This window comes from Stylophora pistillata, chromosome 6 (genome assembly GCF_964205215.1).
Source record: "Stylophora pistillata chromosome 6, jaStyPist1.2, whole genome shotgun sequence".
Taxonomy (NCBI): Eukaryota; Metazoa; Cnidaria; class Anthozoa; order Scleractinia; family Pocilloporidae; genus Stylophora; species Stylophora pistillata.
Window position 1 is genome coordinate 9,274,509 of NC_142524.1, and position 15,066 is coordinate 9,289,574.

The window sequence follows — 15,066 nt, forward strand, 5'->3', positions numbered from 1 at the left end:
GTAAAGACACTCGATGTCAAAAACGCTGACGGCAAAAAAGCGTCAACAATGAAGGCTGAGACTCTGGTTTTATGGGTATGCATGTACATGATAGCCATAATTATATGTACGCGGTGAATGATGAAAGTCATCGACGCTTTCCTGAAAGAAAATAAATCATTAAAAATAGGTTCTTTTCCATGTATGATGAGAAGAGTAAATCACTCGCTGTGCAAATATTTAAAAATTTCCTGTAAAGCCGTTGTGTCTCAGCACTCATGGATCAGGCTTACTAATAGGTGTCAGCGTTTCTGAATTTCTTATCATTATACTTGAGGCGTGTCACGATTTCTTGAGGATAAAGGGCGCAAAATGCAAGTTTTAGTTTATCCTGAGAAACCCAAATGACCAAACATTGCGTATCGCGAGTGATTCGAAAGAAAACTGTTATTAGGTATCAAACACTGCTTGAATCACACAACTAAAGTTTAGGTCAAGAAGCTGTCCAATTGAGAATCAAATATTTAATATCTCATGCAACAAGTGGCAAAGTTGTTGACATACTGCCATTCCAATCGTTTTTCGTCTTGTCTCGAGCGCGGAACGAAGAAAAAAATCCGAGTTCCGATGAGGAAACGAACCTCAGACCTTCGGATTCCGCGCGCCGATGCTCTACCGCTGACCCACAGAGACTCTAGGATAATAATTTATTTCTTATAGAGCGCTATTTACAATGACAGATCAACGAGCAAAACCTATTACGAAGTTCGTAGATGAGAAACATCTTTCTATATTTCTTTACCGAGCTCAAAACTTACCACCTTTCTTATTCTTTTCATATAAATGTTGCTCCTAGTACCCTTGCTTTCACTCTCTCCCTTCCCTTGTAAAATTTTACAACATTGAGTGGGGGGAAAGGTGGGGGATGGAAGCCAAATGCAGTTTAATTTTAAATCCATTCTTAAATACCTCCTTAAAAGTGGATATGTTGATGTTATATATCAGGACTACTCTGGGGCCTTAAGTCACCGTAACTTTGGGCGACTTTGGACGATTTAAGGCGACTTAAGACGACTTAAGCAAAATTGGCCGAAAAAACATCGCGGCTTAAGGCGATTTAATGCGATTTAAGGCGACTTAAGGCGATTTTATTTGACTGAGGTGATAAAAGATCACTTAAGGCGACTTTAGCAAAACTGGCAGACAAAACAGTTGCGACTTTAGGCGATTTAAGGCGACTTAAGGCGACTTAAGGCAACTTAAGGTCCCAGAGTAGGCCTATATCAACTTAGTTTATGGCATATTGTAGACTGACAAAATAATGAGACAGTAAAGGGAACCAGTCATTATTTATCGTCATGAGGAGCGGGGGATTTTTTCTTTTGGGGGGGGGGGGAGAGGGGGAAGGGTATCTCATAGTTTTCAGGGGGAACAGAGTGGGATGATCAGTCGTCACCAACAGGGTATAAAGGGGGGGAGGACTTAAGACATTTACCGCTAATTAACTGCTGATGAAGGTAAACATAAGAATATCATAGATTCTTATGGGGATCTGGTAAATTCTATCGTGGCACAATCAAAATTCTCCGACCCCATCAGACCTCCTCCGACCCCCTACGAACCCCTTCGACCCCCTCCGACTCCCTACGAACCCCTTCGATCCCCTCCAACTCCCTACGTACCCCTTCGACTCCTCCGACTACTTACGAACCCCTCCGACCCCATCCAACTCCCTACGAACCCCTTCGACCCCCTCCGACTCCCTACGAACCCCTTCGACCCCATCCAACTCCCTACGAACCCCTTCGACCCCCTCCGACTCCCTACGAACCCCTTCGACCCCCTCCGACTCTCTCAGACCCCCTCAGACCCCTTTCCCATCCTGTCCTGACCTGTCCCTAAAACACTTGAATGATTATCTATCCTGTTTCAACAGTTGACAAATCTTTGTGATTGGTAGCTGTTCAGATTGCTGTGTATTGGACAATTGAGAATTGAACAATCATTTTATCTATGGATAGACTACCGAAGGCCAACGATATTACAATATTGCATATGCTGTGAAATGAATTTTATATTCTATGTCAAGTCTCGTGGCAAGCCATGATCAAACATTGTTGTTTGTTTTGGAAAGAAAAAAAGATTTGTGACATATAGTTCTGGCTATTATTGACAACTTGTCAAATAACTTTCACACAGTCCAATAGTAATGTTAGTATTAGTGTTGTTTAAAGAACGAATGTCTATTTCTTGACCAATTGTGTGGTTCATCTTTTTCTCGTCATCAGATCAAAGTTTACTTTTCACCGGCAAGCTCTGAACTACACGTTCTATCATCTTTTCGCGGTTAAGCACATTCCCTTAAGAACCTCAACTGGTACGAAGGCAGAAGTGCGAATTAAGAAAGGCGCAATGTCCAAAACAAAAATATTTTTGGTCGGGATAGTGGTTTTCTATGCGGAGATAGTGGCGAGCTGTGGGGGCAAAGGTTAGTAATTCTCTATGACCCTCTTTTGGATTTTAAAAATTGAAATATTCGCCATTTATTTCTTCACTACAAATTATTACAAGCAAGCAGTGCCACATGATATTGCTGCCTAGCTGCTTTCCGATGGATCTTCGAATAGTAACAAACAGAAAGACAATGTCGATTGATTGGCATTTTCGTAGCCACACACACGAGAGTTCGTTCACAGCCGGGCAGAGGGAGTTAAAACCATTTCTTCCATCAGACATGTTAGGTACCAGTTGTCGCCATAAAATTTAATACTCCAAACAGACAGTAAAACGGCACAAAAATTTAGACTGATAGTTTCGAAAGAAACTGTTTGGGGCTGCGTCGGTGGAAGTAACGAAATAATTTGGATATATCAACAAAGTTGAAATGGTAAATTGGCCACCGTAATGATTACAAAAGCTGACGTTTCGAGCGTTAGCCCTTCGCTCCGACGAAGGGCTAACGCTCGAAACGTCAGCTTTTGTAATCATTACGGTGGCCAATTTACCATTTCAACTTTGTTGATATATACAAAAATTTAGAGTTTGGGTGTAAAAATTGACCAATTTTAACTTTTAGTCGTAAAAAAGTTAACCGTTCAAATTTTTCATTCCACAGTAACGGAAAGAATTTAACCATTAGCCGTAACAGAGCCAAAATTTTTAACCATCAGCCGTAGAAGCCGTCACCCCATAAGACTCTCGTATGATAATACCTCTGTAGTAGTTCAAATCTAAATATTCACAAAGGACGGCTTCTTCCATGAAATGCTGAAAATTTCGAAGGATAACAGATATTACCACATCAACGAACTGTTCAGTAGCCCAGTAGCCCAGCAGCCCAGCAGGATCTCACTCACAGACTAAGATTCCGAATCACATTCACGGCTAACAAATTACACGAGTTCTCTTAAAAGTGTTTCCTTCATGACAAGTAATTAAATGATTGTAAAGTATAATTTTATTCTAACACCAAGCACGACATGTTTTAGTCCAAGGGATGGAAAACACTTGGAAACTTACAAGAAATTGATTTTAATTACTTTTATATATATTTTGATGGCTTCAGGTGTTTGCTCCAAATAAATGATTCAGCAAGGAAATCTATGTCAGAAGTGAACACAGTTCAACTGTAAATTGATTCTTTCTTATTCATTGTAATGCAACCTTTAACAATCCTCTAAAGGTTCGCTACTTGGAAATAATGCTGCTTTCTTCACAATCTACTTTGAACGAGTGCAACTGGATCCGGAGTAACTTCTTAGTCCGGAAATTAAAAAGATTAATACATGTTTATACACCAATATGTGGTAACTTTTTGCCGTTTGTTTTCACGGTGCCGGTTACCGTTAAAAAATTTCAAAATGTTAAAAAAAAAGGATATTGTCACCACTGTTCACCACGGATGTTTTTTCCTGTTCCTCTATTAGCGGGGATTAATTAAATTTAATCCAATATTTGCAGACACCTTTTTCAGGAAAATTAAACGTTTGTTATTATTATTTTAAGTCAGGAACAAGCAATCAGCTGTTAGTTGGGAAAGGAAATACAATGATTAGAAAGATAAACTGAAATTTATTGTTTATACTGAAAAGGTCTGTTTATTCATTTATCAATGTAAAAAATAATTTTTCGTTTTCCCACGAGAAAACGCTTAAGAATTTTTTTTTGTTAAGAAATTAATTTCAAATAGTTTAAGTAGGTTATAGTGAGTGAAAACCTTCCCAACTTTATTTTTCAAGTCGGTTTTGTGCAACTGAAACTTTATGCAGCGGTTTCTCATTCAACTCCGCTAAACTTAACCTTCTTTCATATTCAGATTGGGATCTTAGAAATATTTTATTGATATCATCAGTTAGTCTTCGCTGTCATTGTTTCATCTCGCGCTAGCGTTTGGTTATCGAGTAGCCTGACTGCAGTTCTTTCCACTTCGAGACCGCAATTACACAAAAGTTTGTAAATCTGATAGTTTCGTTGAGAGCTTTCATATCCGTTCCATATCATCTAATTTACTGTCAAATGAACAGTCTCATTAATAGTTGTATTTATTTTATAAACTTATTTATACAGACAACACTGCCATTTTGTAGAATTCACGGTAAATCTCATTATTTTCGATGGCAAACATTCCATACTTAACGCATTTCCAAATCGAACAATAGTTAGTACAGATGCTTGTTTTTCCGGAGTTAATTATACTGAAAAACAGTCATTAACAGAACTTTGCATATATTTAGAGATTGCATATGTCCCACGTTGTGTTTGATAAAGTTGTTATCCAGTCTTAATAAATGAGAAGTGATTTCCGTTTCTCTGTACTAAACGGCAGTATAAAAAAGGTAAGCGGACAATGTCTGAAAAACTCATAACTGTCGCCGATTCACACAATAACATGAGCTTAATTAATTCGCACAAATGAATAATTCTTTTTGTGTATCTAAAGTTTGGTAGGTTGGTTCATTTCATATTTTGAAATCATATATCTAACTTTCGAATGAGTACTCTAGCAAATTAATTTTTTCTATTGATTAAAATGATTTCGCCTTTTTATACTTGTAGGAAATAAATGGGACCGTTTGCTGGGTGAGTATCATAAGCAAGTCAGATTCAGTTTATGTTTTCACAACGACACAGTTGCATGGAAAAAGAAAAGAAAGACGCCAGTTTTACAGAGAGTTGTTAAAAGTGGTTTCAATATCTATTTTCTCGCCTCAAAACACCCTGGCTTTACTGAAATGACAATGAAAACCCAATACTCGCCGCGTACAATTCCTCGCTCGAGTAACAAAACTTACGCAACGAAATAAAAACTCTAAAATCTATTCTGCAGGCTCTAAATGAAGCTTTCGAAATTTCTAGAGAGCAATAGTCTGCTGTTGTTGTTGTTGTTGTTGTTTGTTGTTTTTTTTTGGTTGCTTTTTTCTTATCGTTGGAATTTTTTTCTGCCAGAGAAGCACCATCGGGAGACTGACGCTTTTCATAACATTGGACAACGACTGATTGCCCAGTCTTTTATCTATTTATGTGATATGTTCTTTGTAACCATTTTTTTTTTATTCCCGCACAGTGAATTTCAGGAAGCAAACGCCACTTCCTCGGACGGAAGATCAAGCTTTAAAAGAGGGATGGAGAAACGACGCTTCGTGTGGTATTACGTGACCTTCAGTTTGTTAAATATATTGTACATCATGTTATGGACCCAACCCATATTCTCAGTACTGCAGTCGTCGTATTTCTGAAAAAAAAAGAAAATCATTTCCTCTCTCAACAAATCTTAATGCGGCGAAGATCCTACTTTTTTTTAAGCTCCTCTTCGCTCTGTTGTGTTGTGTGGGCTCTTAAGAATCGTTTCATCTCTTTGCAGAATCCAAAAATCCATTTTATGGAAACAGATATGTTAAGGGCAACGATATTTCTACGCGGTTGTTGTTTGATTCTGCAGGAAACCTCGCTGGAATACAAGGAACGGTGAGATTGCGATAATTTTTCAGCTCATTCAGTGCGCACTAGACTACGACCGCGCGGAGCTCTAGGAGAACTCCTTTTGTGTGTCTCACTTCCAAAGTTCCCCATGGCGCACTAATATTTGTTTTTTGTTTTTGTTTTCGTTTTTTCCGCTAATTTTTTTTGATTAGCACGATGAAGTAGTTACTTCATTTCGCGCTTATTTATTATAGGGTCCACAAACAAAAGATAAGATAGTACGTCAGCGCGAAATGAACTGACTAAATTAATGTTGATGAAACTAGCCTTAGTATGATGCACGATCCTCGCAGTTTATTACGGATTTATTACGAATCAACTTAACGGCCTGTTTCCAGTTGGCTTGTTAGCTCAATTGGTAGAGCGCTGCACTAGTATCGCAGAGGTCAGTGGTTCGAATCCCGTACAGGCCTAATTTTTTTCAGGTCTGATTTTCGCTATTGCATAAATAGCGCTCTCTACTGCGAGGATCGTGCATCATACGTATTTAATACCGCAGTTCAAAATATATGAACTTCATATTTACATTGTAACCAAACTAGCCTTAGTTAAACTGAATTGAAGACTGCCTTCCTATAAAAGTATGAAATTGTCATACTAGAGGAAAGGGGCCTTAAGACCTTTTTTCCGGGTATTGCCGCTTATAGTACCATCCCCAAGACTGCATTCGCTTATGGAAAAGGTTAATGATACCTCTGTATACCTTTTTACACTTCGGAATGTAGAAAGGCACTGTGGCGGTGAAAACTCACGACTGAGAACAGAATAGAATGACCATGTCAGGGCTCAAACCCAGACCTTCAACCTAAAGTCCTGCGTACTAACCATAGGGCCACCTTTCAATTAATTATAGAGTTATTAAATGTGTTCCTCCCCACCCCAATAGATTACCGAATCCGACGATCTTATTCTCTCACCCACCCGACCCCGACCGTCGGCGTTTGTGAAGGATGATCATGGCCACTACCTTTTGACGGCGTACTTCACTAAAAAGCCCAAAGACATATGCAAGAAAAAGCCTCGAAGTAAAAATGAGGACAGTCTTGTCATTCAGACCAGTGATATCAGATTGTGTGGCAAACCACAATTCATGGAAATTCCTCTTGAGGAGAAGAAACTTGACAGCAGATGGGTGGAGGGACGTTGCGTCTCAAAGATGGGTCAGAACAGAAAAAAAATTCAAATCAATTTTTAATCATCAAAGCTATTTCTCTCTTTTTCTTTTACGCTTTTTCTTCAGCTTCCAACTGAGTTTATGATGGTACGAGCTAAATGACAAGCCCGTAGAAGAGGCGTTTTTTTGTATTTTTCAGACGAAGACGAAGGCATAGACATGCAAAAGCTTTTAAATTTTGCCGAGTACAAAACCTTTTTTTTACTCCAACGCCTTTTCACCCTAATTCAGTTTATGAAAAGAGGGAAAATATATCTCCATATATTCAAGTTAGCAATCGTTAACCTTTAACACGAAATCCCTGTTATTCCAGGAGTCCATTACTGGTACGATATTTCCGAAAACATGCACTGTGACCAGTCCTACCCGGTGTTTTTGTTGTATGATCAGGTGACTCGCCGGCTCAAGTCGTTTGGTTGGGCAGCACTTGCTAACCTCACGAGTCCTTTGTGGGAGCACCCGCCAATTCCGAGTTTGTCGGTAAGAATGAGGCCATTTTTCTCATCGAAAGATTTCTTCCTTTTATTAGATGAAACTGTCCGATAACCCCAGGAAAAAGGGGCAAGAAGCATTCAAGGAAAGTTTTGGCCGGGGTGTGCCGCCAAGCCCTTCAAACAACCGTGAAACCTTTTTCAGGGAAAAAAAATTTTGATACTCTGATTAAGATGACGAGTTATATGATTTGTGGTATTTCAATCACATGGAGCCATGCTTATTTTAGAGAAAATTTTAAGATTAGACTTTAAAAAAATTACTAGAGGCAGAAATATATACAACGCATCAACCAAATTCACTATCTGTCCAAGGCTTCTGATCCAAAGAGACATCTTTTGTTCAAAAAGCCACCAGAATTGATACTCTGCTTAAGAATCAATACCCTGAAAGCCACACCCTGTTGGGCGGTGCATGCATTTGTTAGGTCGGAATAAAGAATGCTCCTCGGTCTGACTGACCCATTTCCGTGGAGAATATTGTTTTTAATCGGATCTGACCGGCCAGGGGAGTCACTTCATTATTAAGTTAAATATCCTATTTGGGTGGAATAAATGTTTTTTTTTTTTTTACTTTAAAAGGCTTGGTGATTGTTGATTTGATAGATTTTTGCTTTTGGTTTTCCAACAGATGGTAGTTTCCCCTTTATTTTTATCAACCCGGTATCTCTAGCATTGTTCGACTGGAAAATTTTCTTAATTTTAAGAGACTAAACTGCTCAAAGACCTCCAAAGACAGCTGATACATCAACATAGTAAAAATCATACTGTTGTGATTTTAATTTTCAGCACTTCTTCAAACCACCGATACCCAAATGTTTAATGAGCAGAGAAGTGATTTCAACACAGCATGTTTATCTCACCGATCCGACTCAGCTAACTTGCAGCAAGCCCGCCGCAGGGAAAAGAGCGATCATTTAATCACTTGATGGTAGAGCACGTGACAAGAGTCTCAGTTCACGGTCAGCACACATGATTGTATTTATCCGATGGTCATTTCTGATATGTGAATAAATGAAAATAAGCTGATAAAGTAGAAGTTCTGTTGTTTTAATTTGCTTTATTCTAGAAATAGATGTCTGGGGATTGTTATTAAACAGGGGAGACTTAACTAAAGGATCACTTTTGATATCCCTTAAGGTTGCGGTGATTTTTTTTTTAATTCGAATTGGGGAAACTAATAGTTTGTAAGTCAACTGTTTTTCCGTTGGTTTTTTTCCGTGCAAATCGATTCTCAACGATCAACATTTATCAACATGCGTAATTTTGGGAAGATTGTGATTTTAAATTTGAATTTGATCTCACTATAAATGCGCTTAACATTTTCATGTGAATCATGCTTTTATGACTGTAAGGATTTTAAAATCAGCCCTTGGTGTCAGAAGTATACTTTTTCAGAATCTTGACACTTCACCAAGATGTGGTCACCCTGCTTGTTAAACATTTTCTGTTATGTTAATTAAAAGTTACAACGAAAACACAACTGGTTCCAAACTGAACGAAATAAGATCTCTTAAAAGATACCAAATAAATGACTCATTAATGTAGGCTTCAAAAAAAAAAAAAAAAAAATCGAGAACATTATCCGAAAAAGGCTTTTAAACAAAGAAATAAAGAAACCTGGATTGGAATTTAACCCGGTGGTAGCGCTAAGAACTCCTCGAACAACTGGGCACTGGCGCGCCATTGATTACGGGTAATTAATTTATGATAATTTATTTTCACCTGCGCACAGACAGCTTGCGAGTGTAGAGAATTGAAGGAAGCTTCCGCGATGAGAACGAGAAAAAGCAAGATAGTCATTCGAAATATCGCTAACCATGAGTAGGTAAGCACATAATTAATCGCGTCAGTTATTTAAAGGGCCAATTTGACCAATAAGCAAAGCATTTGTAAATTACCTTTGTTTCTTTAAGGATCATTTCAGTTTGTCATAAGCCATAGGAACCTTTATTATTTGTTCTCTAGGATTAAAAAAACAATATTCAGCAATCTGCTAGAAATGCTACTCCAAATCTTGTTTTTAAATTGGAAAAAGTAAAACGGAATTAAAATGCAATTTTTGTCGACCCAAATGCCAAAACGTCGTCAACGACAACAAGTTGTACCTGTCAGTTTACGTGAAGAAAGGCCAAAACGTGATATGCATTTTTAATACTCTGGGAGTTTCCTATACACTGATTTTCAGTGAATTTTGAACGTAACTTTAGCAAGCATTTATCAAATTGAAATTCCCATTGAAATACTTTACTTGTCATACGAAATCTACAAAAAAGTCAGACAGGCTAATTAATTACTCAGAGTTTACCATCTACTTTTGAGCTAGGTTTATTGTTTTGCTCGTGGTCTATTTTGTGTTGAGCAGGTTTCTTTGCTCTTTAATTCTTACTAGACAATGTAATCGTGGATTGGACAAGTAGAATGGTCCGTAGGGAGCTGAGTCCTTGTAATAAATTCTCAAAAAGGAAGAAAACATTGTTAATACTTGCAATAACGTTGTCGACCATCATTTTGATTAAAATCATCCAATCGCCGTCATCAGATCAAATCAGAACCGCTGACTTCATGAGACAGTGGTGTCGAGTAAGAAAAGCACGAGTAGACTGGGAACAAATATTAAAACCTTGTCGTGGGAACCTAGCCTGGGGTGTTACACCACCGGGCTGGGAGGTGGAACACCGCACGGACCCCGACGAGAGTTACATTTCCATGTGGGACATTAGACCGTGCGGTGAATTTAGCAGGTTCAGCATCGTGACCGTTACGAGTAATGGCGAGGAAAAGGCAATCGGAGGAGACTCGTGGCGGGTACAGCTCAAGGGCCCGGCCTCAGTTGCTGGGACTGTTTTTGATCACATGAATGGGACGTATGAAGTCGGGTTCCTTATTACGGAGCCCGGTAATTATCAGGTGGAAGCGGTTTTGGATCATTCACTTTGCGATGGATTTAGAGATCCGCCTCCTGAATGGTTCATTGTCGGTAGGTCAATCACTTCTAGTGCCGTTATTATTGTCGTCAAGTTGCCGAATAATTAGTTCTTAATAGCACGGCATATATATTCATGGACAATCTTACCTGGGTGAACTGTGGCACTGTGAGAGTAAAGTGTCTTGCCCAAGAACACAACACGATGTTCCCGCTCAGGTTTCGAACCCGCTCAAGCGCACTAACCAGGAGGCCACACGTATGAGGGCCATTTCAGTGTCAATTAAGTTCTGAGATATTCTGGAACCTAAAGAACGCTTTTCAACCTTTCCAGATATCAACGCTTTCGGATTCGCGTATGAATGATTGGGCTGTAAGAGCTCATTTTCCCTACATCATTTTAAGGAATAAGCATAGAAACTTACCATGTTTTGATAATGCTTGAACTCTGTTTCGTTCAAACCTTACCTCAGTAAAAAATAAAAATAGAATTAACCCTTGTTGACTAAGAGAGTTTCACTTTATGAAACGAATATCCCAAACAGTACTTATTCTAAAAGGAAAATTTCCCCCTAGTTCTTTTGATATCCAAGATGTCTAACCTACGGGTAAATACATTATTGGTTACCCTCATGTTGCTGGAGACGCAGTGATCGCGAGGTCTGGCTGGGAAAATCGTGATGTGCTCTTGAGGAAAACACTTTACTCTCACAGTGTTTCTCTCTACCCAGGAGTATTTAAGGGGGCTGGTTAATAGTCAGTGAAAATCTGACACACTCAACGAGGATGACCCATGAAAAACTAGTCTCCCATCCAAGGGAAGCAAGTATATTCCTAGCTGCTTTAAGTTGTATAAACTGGGATAAACTCCGGCCCGGAAAATGTTGAAGATTTCACCTTTTAGTTACCTAACATTTAACTAATTTGATACGTTGAAGGAAACGCCCAAGGGAAAAACCAACAAGAGGGAGTCCTGGGACCCACTAAACGTGGAGCTGAGCGGCCTTACATTCTGAAGCCCCTAAGATCTGGTAACCCTATCTGGATTAGCATACGCCCAGTGCCTCCGGGGAAACAGCCTCTATATCAAGGTGAGGTAATACATGTAAAGTGCTACTGAAACGTAATTTTCATATCCGAGATTTTTGCAAAATAATAGAGTTTGAACGTTATTTGCAAACGCTGTGTACTTTTTTTGGGCCAACGCATAGCCAAAAGTACATTTTTAACCATTCGAAGTTGACCGGCTGAGATCAAAATTGGCGGCCATCTTGGCGCGGCCAAAACAGCCCTGTGACGTCACTGGTTGTGTACTTCTGTGAAAGAGGGGTAAAAGCATGGAGTGTGGCTTGCATGTTGGCGGGCCGAAAAAGAGGATTTCGGGCAAAATGCCGTCCTATTCTTATTCATCGGCGGCCACATCGGCATCTTGGCTATCTGCGAGAGGTTCGCCTGGATAGGGAACAAAATTCCCGACTGATACCGAGAACGAATCTCTACCAGTCTATTTAGTTAATCGGCAACTGACGAGATCCACAAGATTAGGATCGAAACCGCGGTCTTGCCTAACCATCTACAGAACATGTCGAAAGACATTATAATGGCAGATGGGCTACTAAACACCCCGGGCCAAAGCAATGCCATTCAGAGAATGAAGAAAACATGGAAGCCTCATACGACACCGCCACTCAAGATGATCTACTCGGCAAGTCTGAGGATAACGAACAAATCCCTCTGTACCAAATGCCTAGCAGAACATGTCCAGAACCCCTACAATATAGGGCGAGGGCCAAAATAAGAGCGGACGAGGATTTCAAAAATGAGATAAAGCAGATCCTTAACAACGCGGTGCAAGAAACAGTAAAGGCGATCATGTGCTTCTATGAACGTGAAATCGGTCGTTTTCATACCGAAATAAAGAAAAGAAAACGAGCCAAAGCGGCTGGAACACTGAACACTAAGGACTGTAGAACGATCCAATCAGCGCGCGTGGCGCAAGCTGAAAGCAATCAAGACAACTTAACGATCGAGACAGTCAAAAAAATAGCTGTACATCTACAGAGGCGAACGATTCGAAAAAGACGCAATCCCTGATGTGCGTACTCAGTGCCACACATAAAGCAAATTCTCATGAAAAACTGGCATTTAATAGAAACACAACCACTACTGAGCGAACTATACAAAAATCCGCCGCTCGTATCTTACAAAAGAGGACGGTCGCTCAAAGACATACTCGTGAGGGTTTAACTTTGAATAGGCTACTCTAAACACACGCTTGGGAGTCGTGTAGGCCTGTCAACCCCATTTTACGCCACCATCTTCCTCTTCGCTACTGGAGACAACTTCGCTTCGTTCAGAAGAAGATTCACTTGACAAAACTTCAATATCTGCCATCTCCTTCGCCCACGAATACAAACAAACAGTGAGTGAAATAAACCACGCTATCGGAGTGAACACAACCAGTGACGTCATCAATCCATTTCGCTCGGTACCAGGGCCTGGACATGGTTTTGTGTAAAATTTTTGATTTGAACGGTTAAAAAAGATATCTTTCGCCTCTTTTTGGCCAAAGCAAATTATCTCATGATGATCAGCATATTCAAAACTACAGGTTAGAGCAAATATTTCAGATACGAAAATTTCGTTTCAGTAGCACTTTAAGTAGCACGCTGCCTGAGCAAGGAAGTTACATATCGGGAGGAGATATTTAGAACCTTACACTTGTTCAATGATTTGGGGTAATTAGGGAAAGCAATGTTCAACTGACTGTTGAAAAGGATACAAAGTATCCTTGGTTTTGCTTCACCGTGAATCTTGGATAAAATTCTTATTTAGTTACCAGTTTCTTCTCTTTGTGGCTGGTTATCTTCTTAATGTGAAACTTATCAAAATAACACCATTTACGACTTGATCACGTGCATTGTTTCCCCACAGCTAAGGTTGCTCGATCGTCAGTTTTCTCTGAGTTCTTATTGGCTTTTTGTGAACTCTAATTTGATCTCATTTTATTTTAGTCATGCAATCTGCAGCTTTTGACCTAACCTGTGGAATTCACTGCAAATTTCTTTGGGATGGATTTGGTAATTGGGTCAATGGCCGGCAAGGGTCGATAAAATGGCGGCCTTTCATGGAAACAGACGGTAAGATACGGATTAGCCTCCCACCAACCCACTCTGTGGGCTTCGTCACGCTTCCTTCCCAATGGTCACGATTGGTCATGAGCACGCATTGGTTGGAACACACGACTTAGCCCAGTGATTACCCATACGGAATCCCGTTGGACACCAAAAGTTTCTTGATACAATCACAGATACTCGCCATAATTGTTGTGAAACGGATATATTGCGATAAAGCTACGCCATAATAATTTGTCCAAAGCGAAAAGGCATTCTCGTTGTCGATGGAAGTTAATACTGGCGTCTGGTCAACCAGAGCGCTTGTTTTCACCATAGAAGAAAATAAATAGTAAATTGTATCGTCCAACGAAACATCGCAATCAAGTTCAAGAGAATCAGTTTTGATTACCTTTTGCATTTGTCCTTCAGATAAGGACAGACACAGCTCCCTAGATCCCAGGCCTCTGCGGAAAGACAGTGTGCTGTGGATATATGGCGACTCGGTCAGTGAGCAGTTTTTCTGGGGAGTCAGGCCGAGACCACTGTGCACTAACGTTTTCAAGTGGTGCGGACACACATACAACTGGATATATAATTTGAAAGGTAATGACGCTGACTTCCGATATATTTTGAAATTTCTATAAGATTTCTGAGTAAGATCTGGGGCTCGATTACTCGGAAAGGGCTCACATTGATCCGTAGCTTGTATCGAAACGAATATTAGCACATTTCCCTAACAGCAAGCTCTCCAATGCTTTATTTCTTTGTTTTCCCCAGGAAATATTTCAACTGCTAAAATAGCAGATGACAATCTCGATTTTAATTTCATGAGAGTTGTTAGTGAACTTTTAGATGTCATATCCAAACCATTTTTCGACAAGAACAGTGCTATCTTATTTAATGCCGGACTACATTACTTGGAGAGTACAAACTTCTCGAACTATCAGAAGGCAATTGAGTCGGTAATAAGACTTGTCCAAGAAACAAAGATGGTGAAGAGGTCTGATGGAAATCTACTTTTTCCCGGAGAAATGATTTGGAGAACAACAACGGCCTTGAATAAACAAAAACTAGACGGGAAACACATTCAAGCAAGGAGATTTTTAACATACCAGGTGTGAAAAGTTTATTTGCTTTACATATTTTCCAACAGATGTCACACACTCGGATAATTTTTCATTTGCATTTCCGGCACACCATTCACATCAAAATACCGTTTTGTATTTATTTCTTTCCCAGCAGCGAGTGCTTCTCTTCAACGCTTTCGCCACCTCAGCAATGTGTACAGCCAATGTACCTGTACTGGACGTTCATCCGCTGACCGATTCTTATCCACACGGGACGGGCACACCCTCCAGACCGAGAGACGCTGTGCATTATGAACATTTCGTATTCGAGTCG

At 39.8% G+C, this 15,066-nt stretch overlaps 2 protein-coding genes across 3 annotated transcripts in view; both read left to right on the forward strand.

The window, feature by feature from the left end:
• The first annotated feature begins 2,271 nt into the window (after nt 1-2,271).
• On the forward strand, nt 2,272-8,662 carry LOC111327945 (uncharacterized). Its single transcript, XM_022932271.2, has 7 exons — nt 2,272-2,467; nt 5,035-5,058; nt 5,543-5,623; nt 5,840-5,943; nt 6,845-7,118; nt 7,446-7,612; nt 8,413-8,662. Exons 1-7 carry the CDS (start codon nt 2,392-2,394, stop codon nt 8,542-8,544), a joined length of 858 nt encoding a protein of 285 aa, XP_022788006.2. The 5' UTR covers nt 2,272-2,391; the 3' UTR covers nt 8,545-8,662.
• A 688-nt stretch (nt 8,663-9,350) lies between these two features.
• The window catches only part of LOC111327944 (uncharacterized), a 5,818-nt gene continuing 102 nt past the window's right edge, over nt 9,351-15,066 (forward strand). Inside the window, exons 1-7 of one of the 2 annotated variants that reach the window (XM_022932267.2) lie at nt 9,351-9,451; nt 10,016-10,603; nt 11,488-11,640; nt 13,564-13,689; nt 14,095-14,268; nt 14,443-14,780; nt 14,905-15,066. The exon at nt 14,905-15,066 is cut by the window's right edge and continues 102 nt beyond it. In XM_022932267.2, the coding sequence (XP_022788002.2) occupies nt 10,045-10,603; nt 11,488-11,640; nt 13,564-13,689; nt 14,095-14,268; nt 14,443-14,780; nt 14,905-15,066 (1,512 nt within the window). In that variant the 5' untranslated portion in view covers nt 9,351-9,451; nt 10,016-10,044. The remainder of the gene's footprint in view (nt 9,452-10,015; nt 10,604-11,487; nt 11,641-13,563; nt 13,690-14,094; nt 14,269-14,442; nt 14,781-14,904) is intronic. The other variant, XM_022932268.2, reaches the window with a different exon arrangement.